The sequence below is a fragment of the Sparus aurata genome, chromosome 17 (assembly GCF_900880675.1).
Source record: "Sparus aurata chromosome 17, fSpaAur1.1, whole genome shotgun sequence".
In the NCBI taxonomy this organism is placed as follows: Eukaryota; Metazoa; Chordata; class Actinopteri; order Spariformes; family Sparidae; genus Sparus; species Sparus aurata.
Genome location: NC_044203.1, coordinates 2785436 through 2800047, shown reverse-complemented (window position 1 = coordinate 2800047; position 14612 = coordinate 2785436). Strand labels below are relative to the sequence as shown.

The following is a 14612-nucleotide window of genomic DNA, read 5'->3' as shown; positions in this document are numbered from 1 at the left end:
TTTTTTTTTTTTTTTTTTTTTTGGCTCCACCTACAAATCAATAATACTGATGAAAAGAGGAAAAGAATAAATCTAAATAAAAAAAACAAAACACGTCCCTGCCCCTTTAAATGTGGTGATCCTGCCGACAACGCCAAGTTTGTGGCGAGGTGGAAGCTAGGGGTGAGTGTTGCCGAACAACGCCACCTGGGGAATTTCGCCACAGGAAGTAGTTACTGTTTTACTAGGAGACTATAAGGTCACAGGTTCGTAAATCACCACTGGGCAGGAGACAGTGTTCAAAATATAGAAATACTTTTATTGTACAATGGGTTTTTTTTAGTTTCAAAATTTACCAAGCCATCTCACATTAATCACTGGGCCACAAAAAGGGGATGGACAGAGCTGGGCTTGCCACGGCGGCCTGAAACCAAAGAGGAGGGAGAAACAAACCAAAATAATAATATCACCCGTGACACTGCACACCCACGCAACTGAGAAGTGAAGAACCCGCCACCAGGGATTGGGTCGCCGCTCTGAGCTCCAGCACCTGTCCACAAGGAGAGAGGGAAAATTAAAATGGCCTCACAGTCTGGCTGGTATCTCTCACACACACACAGACACACACACACACACACACACACCCCAACAATAAAGTATCATAAAAAAGGAACCCAAAATAACCAATTAAATCTTCAAATACAATTAAACAAAAACGATGAAAAATAATACAAAGAAACTCAAATTTACACTTAACAATAAACAAATTAATAAATCAAGCTTTTCCTCAAATCAATAAACCCATGCAGCAGCCCCCAGAGAGCCCAGCATTAGGGCTCTGATGACAGCTCTGTGAGGGGGATGCTGGACCCAACCTCAATTCAGAAAACCCCCAAAAAAAAGAAAACAACAAAAATAATTTCTTTTAAATGACACCAAAACAGCTGCCTAAAATCAGCAGCAGCCAAACAATGGAGCCACACAAAACAGCAGCGTCGTCCAGGGAGCCGTGGCGATGAATGAATGTTTAAATGGACCTCACCGGCGCAGTGTCACAGCAGGCCAGGTAGCAGAGTTATTACACGGCTTCTGCCTGATCCAAACTGTGGCACAGAATGTTAACAATTAGCCGGGGGTCGAGCAGCGGTTAGAAGGGAAAGAGGAGGACGGACAACGCCGACTTACCACGAGGACGCACAACCACACCCAGGAGGGCTTCCAGCGGAGCAACGCGGGCCCCACGGCAACAGCAGCCTGCCACACTACAGCAACAAAAAGGAGAACCGTGTCACCGATGCGCCCTGCGGCACACTAAGTGGGAAGGAGGACAGCGGTGCGCATACCTGTTGTGCAACGAGAGGAAACGTGCGCCAAGATGATCCGCCACGCCGAACCGGGCTCCACCACACTCCGACACGCCACAAAGGCTCAAACACCTGCACCAGCTCTGCCACGCCGGGCCACAGCCACCACGGAGGATGAGCAGAACCGGAAAGGAGAAAGGGATCGCAGGTGTGACCAGGCCAGTATAAATAAGCGCGCAGCGCCGCCCATCAATCAGTGCGTCAATCCACACCTTAGGTGGATGGAGCGAGGAGGAGGGGGGGGCATGTGGGAAAAGATGAGACCGTCCTGCCACATTCGGCTCTGGTGCACACGTGGCTACAGTGTGCAGTGATTGGCTCTGGTGCGCACGTGGCGACAGTGGCTATGGTTGACAATGCTAGCAGAATTCGTAAATCATTTATGAAATCATTTATTAACGGTATAATTGTAAGTCTAAACAAATCCTACGCTGCACACCCGTAAAACAACGCAGCAGCCATGTTGAAAATGGCTGCAGAGATATTTGAGGCACACACAACACACACAGACACACAGAAAGAGATTTCTTGCTTTTATAGAGAGATTTTCCTTAGTTTGTAGAGCTACAACTTTTGTACAGTTATTTTGTAAATAAATTATTTATTGTGATCCTGCAACTCCTCGTGTGTCCTCCCATTTTTGTCCAGTTTATGAGCTAGACTGTGACAGTTATGTAGTGACTGTGTCAGCTATCAAAAGTATTGGGAAAGGATCATCAAAGAGTAGACAACACCTTGTATATGACATTCTTCTGGCTATTGTGAAAAGGAGAGGGGTAGAAATATAATTTGTATGGGTCCCAGCTCATGTAGGAATTACAACAAATGAAAAGGTTGATAAGTTGGCCAAGGAAGCTGCTCAAAGGGAAACCATAGATGTCAACATAAATCTATCAAAGGCGGACGGTAAAGGTATCGAGTGGCAGGAAACAATTTTAAAATGGCAGCAGCTCTGGGAGCAAGAAAACAAAGGAAGGCACCTATTCTCAATATCTAGTAGGGTAACTGACTCAGTTAACGTTAGGGGGGATTAGACGATTAGATCTGAAGGAATCCGAAAGAAAGAACAGCCATTCCTGCTCGAATGAGGACTGGTAAAAAACACAGCATCTTGAAATACAGGGACCCTGACTTCGCCACTTGACACTTGACAGCGGAGGAAAATGTTGATGACGTGACTTCACATACGCGACATGTAGTTTTTCTCATTGTTTTTTCTCTACAGCCTTTAACTGAACAACTGCACAATAAACTTTCAAACTCTTTACGTGAAAAAATAGCACCATGCACGTAGATGAGACATGACAGTGGAGCGACTTGAACATTTGTGAGTTATAATCCATTAACATAACTTCCTTGTGGAGGCTAACAAGTCGCCTTCCACTTATTCAACATGCTTAAATACGAGTCATATTTCAGATATGCGCCCATTTGTGTTTGTTCAGCTAACTGCTTGTTAATGAGAGTTAAGAATAATATGACAGCTGTCTGTGTCGGCTGTTTATTTTGCCACAAATCTTAAACTTCTTTCAGATATTGAGTTTACTGCGACTTTGCTGTTGTAAACATTGCTGTTCCTACTAACAGTCACAGTAGTCATTTCTTGGTTTTGTGACATGTTTAGATGTGTAGCCTGTATTTCTAGTTCGCACTTGGCCTCCAATAAATAACATATTAATAAACCAGTGTGTCATTGCTTTTTAAGAATTGCAGCTGAATTGCATGTTTTCCAAATCTCAGTATTATGATAATGTGAATACACTCATGTTGGCAATAATTTGTTGACACAAAAGAAATGGCAATTGCATATCACTCACAGCTACACAGGATACACAGCTAAGTAGTTAGCTTTCTATAAGTACTTTGTTTGTTAATTTTACATTAATTAATCTACAAAATGTGTTATTAAGGCCTCTTTAATCATGTGCATGTCCCTGATTCAATCCCATGTATATTTTACGATCCCAGAGGTCCCATGGGGTCCACCGGAAGGGGCGGGACTTCGCCAATGGGGGTGCTCTATAGGAGAGGGGTCTGTCTGCAGCCTGCAAGAGAGGGGCGTAACCTGTAGTGGGCGTAACGTGTAGTTACGTCACTGCTACAGGTTACGCCCACTATGCACGCTTCTTAAAGGGATATGAGCCTAAATAGGTACTACTACAGTTTGACCACGGTCCAGCTCCAGTTCGTCGTCCCGGGAAATAATATAACTATGTGCAGCAATTGTATACATCTCTTGTGTATTTCCTTTGTTCTGTTCTTGCTTTTGGCGGGTCTCATTCTACATCTCGCGTGGGTCAGCGGGATTTACATCACTACACGTTACGCCCACTACACGTTACGCCCACTACAGGTTACACCCCTCTCTTGCAGGCTGCAGACAGACCCCTCTCGCAGCTGCCTCCTCTTCCCCTCCTTCTCCTGTTGCTGCTTCAAACATGACACCAGCTTTGGGACTGACCGGCTGATGATTGGCTGTTCTGCCTTAAGTCCCGCCTTTCTTGCTGTGTTAGATTTATTGTTCAGCTCGTGCTGATGATGCGGGAACAAACGTAATACCAAATAATAGCCGGGCGTTTATTTGTTTCAACCACTTAACAGACCAGGCGTTTATTTGGGACAGGTGTTTAATTCCTTCCTCACAAAACTCCGGGATGAAAATGTCACAAACTTGGCCAGCTTCTCTGTGAATTCTCTGGCATCCTTCTGGGCACAACACGTGAAAAAGGTGAAGAAGAAAGACGTGCAGTGTCAGTGGTCACATCTTCTTCCTTGATGTTTTTTCAAAATAAATTAGACTCGGCATTAATTTGGAACCGGCGGTTATTTACCAAAATATACACCTCCACCCAGCGTTTAAAGAGGACCACATGATGTGTTTTATAATGTGTTTATGTGTTTACAGCTGCTAATGTATGTAACGCTGTTACTGTGATGATACATGAAAGTTAAATATTTAATCTGTCTATAATAACCACATCCTGACATGTAACTGTGATTTTTGATGGGTACTAATAATAACAATCATGACAAAAAATTAACAAAGATTGCAGATCACGATAAGAAGCTGTAACTGGCAGTGAGCTGCTCTCTTTTCTGTTAGCAGTGAAGTGATATACGCCATAAAACATTATAGAATATGATAATGTATAAAATAACATTTAATGGTAAAAAAACCGTACAGTTGCAGTAGGCTTCTATTAGGCAGCATATATATAGTTTATTATTATTATTATTATTATTATTATTATTATTACTACTACTACTATTTTTCTGCATATTCTTGACTTTGAATGGGAGCTGCTGTAAAGCATTTCTGTTTCTGATTCATATATTATGCAGTCAGTTGTCCATATTTTAAGTTAAATTAAATGAACCAAGACAGATGTCACATTTACATGTCAGGGTGTAATATTTTAGTGTCATTTATTTAAGTGTCATTTATCATCACAGTAACAGCGTTACATACCAGCATGATAGTATGATAGGGCGGGTGGTTATATGCATGACACGTTTCTGTTGTATGGATGAGTTAAACTGTGGTCACTGTACGTTATCGCGTTGACAGTTCGGGACCCGTGTCAAAATTAAGAAACTGTTCTGTGAAACTTTCTTCTGCCCATGCCCACAATATGTTAACAGAAGTTCATTAAAAATCTTTGTGGTTATCACGTATAATCACGTAATTGTATTATTTATTAAACTTTATTAACGTATTACCATGTTAAACTGTAAGTGGATTTGACTTATTATTGAATACAAATCAAACCAAGAGTGAGATCAATTAAACCTATACGCAGTGTTGGTGTAACAGAGTTAAAAATGCACTTTATCAATCAATCCTCACATTGCCGCCTTGCATTGTTGAGGGTAAGTCGTGTGGAAAATGCTGCTGCGCTGTTTCATTGTTTTCTTCAGAAATTTAATAATTTACGTCGTAACGTTAATGCATAATGGTTACCGCTAACACTGCTACGTTATCCAGCTGTTGTGTGCTGTTTTGACCATTAACATAAGTTTTGTAGATGTTTTCGTCTAACTTTCTTGGCGCCATGGTAACGCAGCAGACTGCCCTGTGTCTAGAAAATGAAGTACCGTTTCTGACAATGTAGCATCCAATAATTAATGCAAACTCTGGTATGTTGTCTGTTTAGGAACAGAGGTGCAGAGAAGGAACAAAAGGCAATTAATGTGTATTACTGTCTTCTGCAGGTATGTGCTCTTCCTTGCTTCATGTGTTAAGTTTCGTTTTCTCTGTACAGCCGCTCTCGTCCACGCACTGTTCTAAATTACCAACAGAGGTCGCTGTCCTCCCGTTTTATACATGTTTTCACTGTTTTGAGGAGATATGTTGTTTAAGTTGAAGTATTTTCCAGCCAATTTAAATAGCTCTTGGCCAGTAATGTGTATGTTAAGCCGAATACATACTGTAATAGTAAAATAATGTGTTTATATGTATTTTGAGGCCTCACACATTGCCGCCTTGCATTGTTGAGGGAACAGAGGTGCAGAGAAGGAACAAAAGGCAATTAATGTGTATTACTGTCTTCTGCAGAATAAATGTGGGAAACAAGTCCTTGGGTCGTCTTCTATCAGGCTCTATCCACACCTGTTACATTGGGGAGACTTAAAATACATGTAGTTGAACTACACAGCTTAACTACAATTTGCTGTAACTTGCTGGTAGTTAAACTACATTCATATTTTGTGCTGCGTCAAGTAATTCAACTACTTTTTGGGTAATTTTTTGTAGTTTAACCACTCAATTTACAAACTACAATTTTGACCAATAACATGAGATTTTATTTAATTGTTTTAATAAAAAAAGATCTATATAATATACATTTTATTTTATTTTTCTTTGAAGAAGTTCAACACTGGTGTCCCAGCCAGTGCAGCATGTGAGCGGCTTTTTAGTGTTGGTAAAGATGTTTTTAGTGCCAAATGGAGCTGTCTGATAAAAACTTTGAGAGACTGCTCATGTGGCATCTAGTTCTAGTGCCTCAGTGTTAGAGCCTCTGAAGTTCCTGTGATGTTGACCAAAAATGTCAGCTTTTGTTCTTTAAAAAATAAAACTTGAGTTGAGAGCAGGGTTATTATAGTTAACGAAAACTGAGACTAAAACTAAAACTAGCAGTGAAAAAATAATTTAAAAAATTTAAAAAAAAATGAAAACGAAATGAACAATGCAAAACTAACTAAAACTAAACTGAATTGTAGATAAATTCAGCTTCGTTTTCGTTGTTGTTTCGTTTTGTCCCTTGATTAGACGCGAGATGCCTGTCCTGCGGCAGCTGCTGTGCTGCCACTCTTCCTCCAGAGGGTGGCAGTATAGCGGCTGTCATCTGCTGCATACCTGAAGAAGAAGGTGCTTAGCGGGCAATTTATGATTAGCTAGAAATGGCTAAAGTTGCAGCAGGACGAAAACGCCACAGCCCAATATGGGACTATTTCGAGTACGACCCACTGATAGATAAGAGTAAGTGTATCGTGATGAGGACTGATGGGAACATCTGTGGGATGCAACTAAAAGGGAAAAATCCCACAAATTTGAAAGTTCATCTTCGAAGCTCTCACAGAGACACTCATGAAAAGTTCACGGCGCGGGAGAAGAAGGCGGCTAGCCCACAGTCAGACAGCTGCCCCGCATCAAGAGCTCCACAAACCCAGCAAACCTTACCTCAGTGCCCTGCACAGGATAGCACATGGTGTGCTACCACCCAAGAGCACCATAAACGTGAGCAGGCAATGGTTGTAATGTTTATCGACACCGGGCTTTCCACAAGACTGTGCGCCAACAGTTCATTCAAAGAATTCTGCAGGATGCTGGAGCACAGATTCAAAGCTCCGGGGTGCAAAAATGAAAACGGCCACTGAACAACTTAAAGACATTGTCAGAGAGGCTAGAAGATTGACTTTGTGTGTCGATGGATGGAGCAAACGAGGACTGACAGCGGCATTTCTTGGGATTTCTGCACACTGGTGAGTCGATTGTCCGCTGCTTAGACCTGACATTTAGTACAGGCATTATACGACATGACGCCACACAAATTGCAACAGAAACTCTTTCAATTGTTCTAGTCTCATGAATATGTCATTTATAACATATCAAAAGTCCTAAGGAATCCAAGTGGTGGAAAGTATTGAAAGATACTGAAATTGGGGATGTCACAATTTCCCATAACCGCCCATATTAAAAAATAGATTCATGCATGTCTTCTTGACTGATGTCCACACAAAGGGTTCAATACTGTCCACTATCAACCAGAAACTGTGTTTTAGCTTTCATAAGTGGGTATCTCTTTGGAACCTTTGATTCTTATCAACTGTAACTGTCAGGTAAATTTACTATGGCCCACACAAGTATTATCTCTTTTACCTCAGAACATTTTTGATGTCATCAAATTGATATATTTCAACAACATATTTGCACATTCATGATTATTGTGTGAAAGAGTATGATATTATTATCATGTACCATCAAATTAGCCTACTTCATAGTTAGCTAACTGTAGCTAGCTAACTGTATATGGTTGTGTTGTTGACAATCGTTTAGCTTGATGTGCGTAACATGGAGAGACAGACTCTTAATTATAGGCCAGTCAATCTAGCCCAAAAAAACAAAAACAAAAAATGCAAAAGAAATGTCTCAGTTTTTATTGGTCCTGATACCCTCCTGAATCATATACTAACCCTAACCCGGCAGTAGATGGAGTGGAACATATTTTTTTCGAGATTAAAGGCCAAAGTTGTGCCCAAGTAAATTGAGTAGAATAGGGGAACATTTTCAATTAATAGCTATCAATATGAAACTTCTCCAGTTGATTTGTGACATCATACCAAAGAAAAATGTATTGCAAGCTTTTGAGATTTTATGTTTATATATAACGTTTTACCCCCACGCGTCTAGCTGGAGGGTGGAGGGACGGCGGTCATGTCTATGTTTATGTCAGACAAAAATGTACCATGCAGTCCCAGAAACAATGGCACTTTCTCAGCTTAACTATGGTTGCAATATTTTATACCTAAACACATTGAGTACCTTTGTTTACATTTCAATTCGAACTAGAACTTCCTAGAGGAAAGATTTATAATTTAAGATGACTTTTTTTAATTGAAAAATTATCAATAGGTACTCTAATGAATTTTTTGTTTATTACTACTTATTACTGAATCGATATCGAAGCATTTAAGTCAATATTGAATCGAATCGATATTGAATCGAATTGCGACCTAAAGAATCAAAATCGAATCGAATCGTGAGGTTCTTAACAATACCCAGCCCTACCACAGAGTCAAATCTATAAGTGTTATAGCCTACCTCCTATTTTGTATATTGAAGTGCCTACTGGGCTTTCCCTTCTACATCTGTCTCTTGAGTTGTGGTTTTGGGTACGTATTGTCTATTTATAGATTTCAATATCAGTGACTTGTCTGTTAATAGTGGTTTCCTCTGAAAAATGTATTCCCTTTTACTATAATCTTTAAAGGGTGTTTTCTCAAAAGTAGGTTTTCGTACACTGTGGAGGAGACATCTCAACTTCAGATTTCTTCCTATCTATATTTTGTGTTTGATTAGTGAGGAGTTCTGTTGATATATCTTCAATATATGATATTTTCTACATTTTATACATGGCGAAAATAGATTTTTTGATGACTCTAAATAGTATTTTCTAATGTATGGGATGATAGAGAAACATAGACACAGTCCCTTCTTCAGTTTTGTCTTTTTGTATTGAGTCAACATAATGAAACAATAATTTTTAATCTGGCTTCATCTGATTTTAAAATTTTGTGTTTTGTAATATATGCAAATTATGGTACATTTTATGAAGAAAGGCCTAATTTGCATATAAACATAAAATCTCAAAAGCTTGCAATACATTTTTTCTTTGGTATGATGTCACAAATCAACTGGAGAAGTTTCATAGTGATAGCTATTAATTGAAAATGTTCCCCTATTCTACTCAATTTACTTTGAGTGTTGGGCACAACTTTGGCCTTTAATCTCGAAAAAATATATGTTCCACTCCATCTATGGCGGTAGACTTTTAGAATATGATTCAGGAGGGTATTAGGACCAATAAAAACTATGAGACATTTCTTTTGCAAATGTTTTGTTTTTTTGGGCTAGATTGACTGGCCTATAATATGGCCACTGTAAAGGATCGGAGTGTGCAGGCTGCATGTGATGATGATGAAGATGATGGAGATGAGCCAGACAACTTAGACTTATGATGACCAGCGATGTTAAAGTTCAAGTTCAAGTTAACATGTTTAGAGTGAAACATGTTAACTTGAAGTTGATGTTCATCAGTGCCAACATTTATGTTGTGCCAATTTGGAAGTATTTTGAAAGTAATATAAAAGTGCTATTTTAAGTGATATTTACATAATTTTCTTTTAAATGTATGTTAAGCAATCAATAAATTAATAAAACATTTATATGGATTAGTGCAAAATGATGTTGCCTTGCATACAAGTATATAGTTCATAGTGATGTTAGCATAAAAGTGGTACATGGGTATGGTTAAGAAACACCTTTGAAAAATATTTTCCACCACTTGGATTTCTTAGGACTTTTTATATGTTATAGAGGAGACTTTTATGAGTAATAAACATTTATGAGATATTCTGTTGCAATTTATGTGAGGTTTGCCCCTTTTTTCTCATAAAATGCCTGTACTAATTGGAAACATGGGGCATAAGTGAAGACAAAGTGCTTCTAGTCGTAACCGACAACGGCAGCAACATTGTGAAGGCAGTGCGTCTGTTAAGAGAGCGAGGAGGACAGGTGGAAGATCCTCATGGCACAGACCATTCAATGGACACGGAGGCTGAAGACACAGACACCGAGACATCAGACAGGGATCGAGGAAAATGAATCTGGTAAGGATATTTATTTAGTTAACCTTAAACAGGCAACGTTCACCCGGAGATAGACACTCCTTAATACCTGTTAGGGGCATGATTGAATGTTTTCCTCAAGTTGTTATTTAAAAAAAAAAAGATTAAAAAAAGCCCTCCGTTTTGTCTTTTCTCTCGGGAATCTCCCGTAATTTTACAAGCCCCCAATTTGTTTATTAATAATAATGAGAAGCGCACAATAACAAAGGTTTTAATTTGAAAGCTTAAAGTGGAAGCTGCCACAGCTCTGTTAGTTTGACAGAAGCTGAAACACACACCACATGTTTTTAACTGTAAATAAAAGTGCAGTATTATTAAGGTCACAGTGGGTGATGGTGGTGTGCTGATGTGCATTATATATTGAATGTAGGGCTGAAACGATTCATCGAGTTACTCGATTAACTCGATTATAAAAATTCCTCGAGGCAAAAACTCTGCCTCGAAGCCTCGTTAGATTCCTATGACGCGCACTATACGCGCAGGGATCTGATTGTTCCACACGGACCGTTGTTCAGGAAGCACACCAGCGCGTCATACATGTTGAATTTAGCTGCCTGGCACAATTTAGCTCTGTATTTGTAGTGTTGTGATGCGGTTTGACTAGATATGATATTTACCTTTGATGTTTTTAACCTCTTCAACCCGAGCTGCGCATGTTGCATTATACACCCTGTAAGAGCATGCTAACCATGTAGCAACATATTAATGCAGCACACCAACTTAACGGGAAGAAGCTCGGCTAAACGCTCATAATAATCATTTTCATCTAATCGGAACTCAATTCCGACACCAAGCAACTAAAGGAGCACGTAGAAAAAACACGCTAATGGCGCATGTCAGAAAAATCGGCGTTAGCGATTACGCTACTTCATGCTAACGCTACATACAGCATGTCATATGAAAGCTGGGACTCTACAAATTTCAACAGTATACGTCTCATCACTCTGCACCCAAAACTCACTGAAACAGCCGTCGAAGAAGAGCAAAAATAAACATCACTTTATACAGACATGATCATGAATTACGTGCTACATTGGCTGTTTTGTGATTATAAACTCTGTTTGAGTGCATTACACCGCCTCCACCGGCTAATCCAATGTGACTGTGTCACTTTGAAATGATTCCTGACAGTTCAGGATAAGTTTCAGTTCCAGGAGGACTCTAGTCTTCCCTCACAGTGTATTTGCCTCCTTGTGATTGGCAGATTAGTGTGGTTATCATGGATTTGGGGACTGAAGACTGAAAAAGTCTTATTTATAATTGATTTATTTTATTTGTTTATAATTGTTTTATTTACATTTATTTGTTATAAATTGTACACATTGTGTGACTGTTTGGCTTGATATTTTATATTCATTCTTTGTTCTCAGGTGGGCAGCACTTAATAAATGGTTTTCGTTTTGGAGCCAAATGTTGGAGTTGGAATGAATACCTCTGTTTTTTTTTAGAAATGCTTGATCATTTTACAGCCACATCATTTTCGTTATGCATTATTTGTTTCGGTTGTTTAAAAACGCGGTAAAAAAATTATCGGATTACTCGATTAATCGATTGATAAAGTGCTAGATTAATCGATTACAAAAAGAATCGATAGCTGCAGCCCTAATTGAATGGTGTTCTTAATCAACATAACATTAACATACATGAGGTAGGCAAAATAAAAGGGAACACCAGTAAAAATTATGAATTCATAATTCCATTTAATGTTTATTACTGAGGTTGTACTAACTTAGTACAACCTCAGTAATTAACATTAACTGGAATGATCCATTTTTTTTGGCAATGTTTACAAAACAGTAAATGTATTAATTTAAAAAAGTAGAATTTAAAGACCTGTTGTATTGGATTGAAGTAGATTGCAGAGGTGTTCCTAATGAAGTGGCTGGTAACTGCATCCTGTAGGGCAATGTATCCTGGGAGATACAAGTCATAAAATCCTCAACATTCAATAAGTAGTAGCATCAAATTATTTTTCACAACTCTTTATTTTCATTCCTGCTTGTTTAACGGTTAAAGACTTTTTATTTAAGACATCTACATATTTGATTGATTCCATAAGTCAGTGTTTTGGGATTTATTTTATTTTTTGTGATTTTTATAGAACTTGTCAACCTTTTGGACAATGAGGACAACAACAAATTCCAGAGGATGCCCTGCCTGGCCCACACCTTACAGCTCGCATTAAAAGATGCAATGAAGCACCCGGGTGTCTACTCCACCATAATGAAGGCAAGACAGCTTTGTTATCGTGCGCGTCTCATTATTATTAATAAACAAATTGGGGGCTTGTAAAATTACGGGAGATTCCCGAGAGAAAAGACAAAACGGAGGGCTTTATTTATTTATTTATTTATTTTTAAATAACAACTTGAGGAAAACATTCAATTATGCCCCTAACAGGTATTAAGGAGTGTCTATCTCCGGGTGAACGTTGCCTGTTTAAGGTTAACTAAATAAATATCCTTACCAGATTCATTTTCCTCGATCTCTGTATCTGATGTCTCGGTGTCTGTGTCTTCAGCCTCCGTGTCCATTGAATGGTCTGTGCCATGAGGATCTTCCACCTGTCCTCCTCGCTCTCTTAACAGACACACTGCCTTCACAATGTTGCTGCCGTTGTCGGTTACGACTAGAAGCACTTTGTCTTCACTTATGCCCCATGTTTCCAATGTCAGGTCTATGCAGCGGGCAATCGACTCACCAGTGTGTGGATGATCTAAACGATGTAAATTTAATAACACATGCTGTGCTGTGCCTTGCCGGTAGGAGGGTGATAAAAGCAAGCAGAAATCCCAAGAAATGCCGCTGTCAGTCCTCGTTTGCTCCATCCATCGACACACAAAGTCAATCTTCTTGCCTCTCTGACAATATCTTTAAGTTTTTCAGTGGCCGTTTTCATTTTTGCACCGATTAAGCTGTTAACTCGGGCAGACCCCGGAGCTTTGAATCTGTGCTCCAGCATCCTGCAGAATTCTTTGAATGAACTGTTGGCGCACAGTCTTGTGGAAAGCCCGGTGTCAATAAACATTTCAACCATTGCCTGCTCACGTTTATGGTGCTCTTGGGTGGTAGCACACCATGTGCTATCCTGTGCAGGGCACTGAGGTAAGGTTTGCTGGGTTTGTGGAGCTCTTGATGCGGGGCAGCTGTCTGACTGTGGGCTAGCCGCCTTCTTCTCCCGCGCCGTGAACTTTTCATGAGTGTCTCTGTGAGAGCTTCGAAGATGAACTTTCAAATTTGTGGGATTTTTCCCTTTTAGTTGCATCCCACAGATGTTCCCATCAGTCCTCATCACGATACACTTACTCTTATCTATCAGTGGGTCGTACTCGAAATAGTCCCATATTGGGCTGTGGCGTTTTCGTCCTGCTGCAACTTCAGCCATTTCTAGCTAATCATAAATTGCCCGCTAAGCACCTTCTTCTTCAGGTATGCAGCAGATGACAGCCGCTATACTGCCACCCTCTGGAGGAAGAGTGGCAGCACAGCAGCTGCCGCAGGACAGGCATCTCGCGTCTAATCAAGGAACAAAACGAAACAACAACGAAAACGAAGCTGAATTTATCTACAATTCAGTTTAGTTTTAGTTAGTTTTGCATTGTTCATTGTAGTTTTCATTTTTTTTTTTTATTTTTTTTTTTTTTAATTGTCGTTTTTATTTTTATTTTAGTTAACTAAATAATTTTTTCACTGCTAGTTTTAGTTTTTGTCTCAGTTTTCGTTAACAATAATAACCCTGATTTGGAGTCACACATTCTTCCATCCTTTTCAGCGTCTACATTTCAAGGCTTTCTCTTAATACCTGAAAAACTAAGACTAAGACTAAAACTAAATAAAAACTAAACTAAAACTAGTCAATTCCTCAAAATGAAAACTAAAATAAAACTACTAAAACATTTGTTGAACTAACTAAAACTAAACTGAAATAAAAAAGCAAACTGAAAAACTAAATAAAAATAAAAACTAATGAAGAGGCATATTTGTATGTGAATTTTTTGTAGGCTATTATATTTTGTTTCATATATACCATATGTTGATTTATTTAACGCTGATTTAAATGAGTATAATGAGTATAAGTAGTTGCTAAAGCTACTTTTTTTAGCAGTAGTATTACAAACCACATTTCTCCAGGAGTAGAAATGCAGTTTGTTAAAACTACTGCCAGGCTGAACTACATGTAGTTTTACAAGCTAAGGTTAAGAACCCCTGCTCTATAATAGGATATAGTGCACTAAGCTGCTAGTCCCATAGATGGCAGCATATCGACTTTTGGATGCCGGCTGCCGTAAAACTCCAAAGGAAAAGAAGAAGAAGGGTGTGGCGATCGGAACACGGAAGTGGAGGAGAGAGACGAGTTTGAGA

At 39.3% G+C, this 14612-nt stretch overlaps 1 protein-coding gene across 1 annotated transcript; it reads right to left on the bottom strand.

Moving 5' to 3' along the window:
- Nucleotides 1-277: 277 nt before the first annotated feature.
- Nucleotides 278-13635, bottom strand: LOC115567162 (uncharacterized). Its single transcript, XM_030393474.1, has 6 exons — nucleotides 13557-13635; nucleotides 12718-12966; nucleotides 1323-1611; nucleotides 1165-1241; nucleotides 1022-1082; nucleotides 278-529 (listed from the first exon to the last, which is right to left on the bottom strand). The coding sequence occupies exons 1-6, from the start codon at nucleotides 13633-13635 to the stop codon at nucleotides 325-327; spliced, it is 960 nt and encodes a 319-aa protein (XP_030249334.1). The 3' UTR covers nucleotides 278-324.
- Between the last annotated feature and the right edge of the window lie 977 nt (nucleotides 13636-14612).

Coding starts and splice junctions, on each gene's coding strand:
- LOC115567162 (XM_030393474.1), bottom strand. CDS start 13,635: ATGGCTGAAGTTGCAGCAGGACGAAAACGCCACAGCCCAATATGGGAC. Junction 1,242..1,322: donor TTCCTCTCGTTGCACAACAG/GTATGCGCACCG, acceptor TTGTTGCTGTAG/TGTGGCAGGCTGCTGTTGCC. Junction 530..1,021: donor CCTGCTGTGACACTGCGCCG/GTGAGGTCCATT, acceptor CCTTGTGGACAG/GTGCTGGAGCTCAGAGCGGC.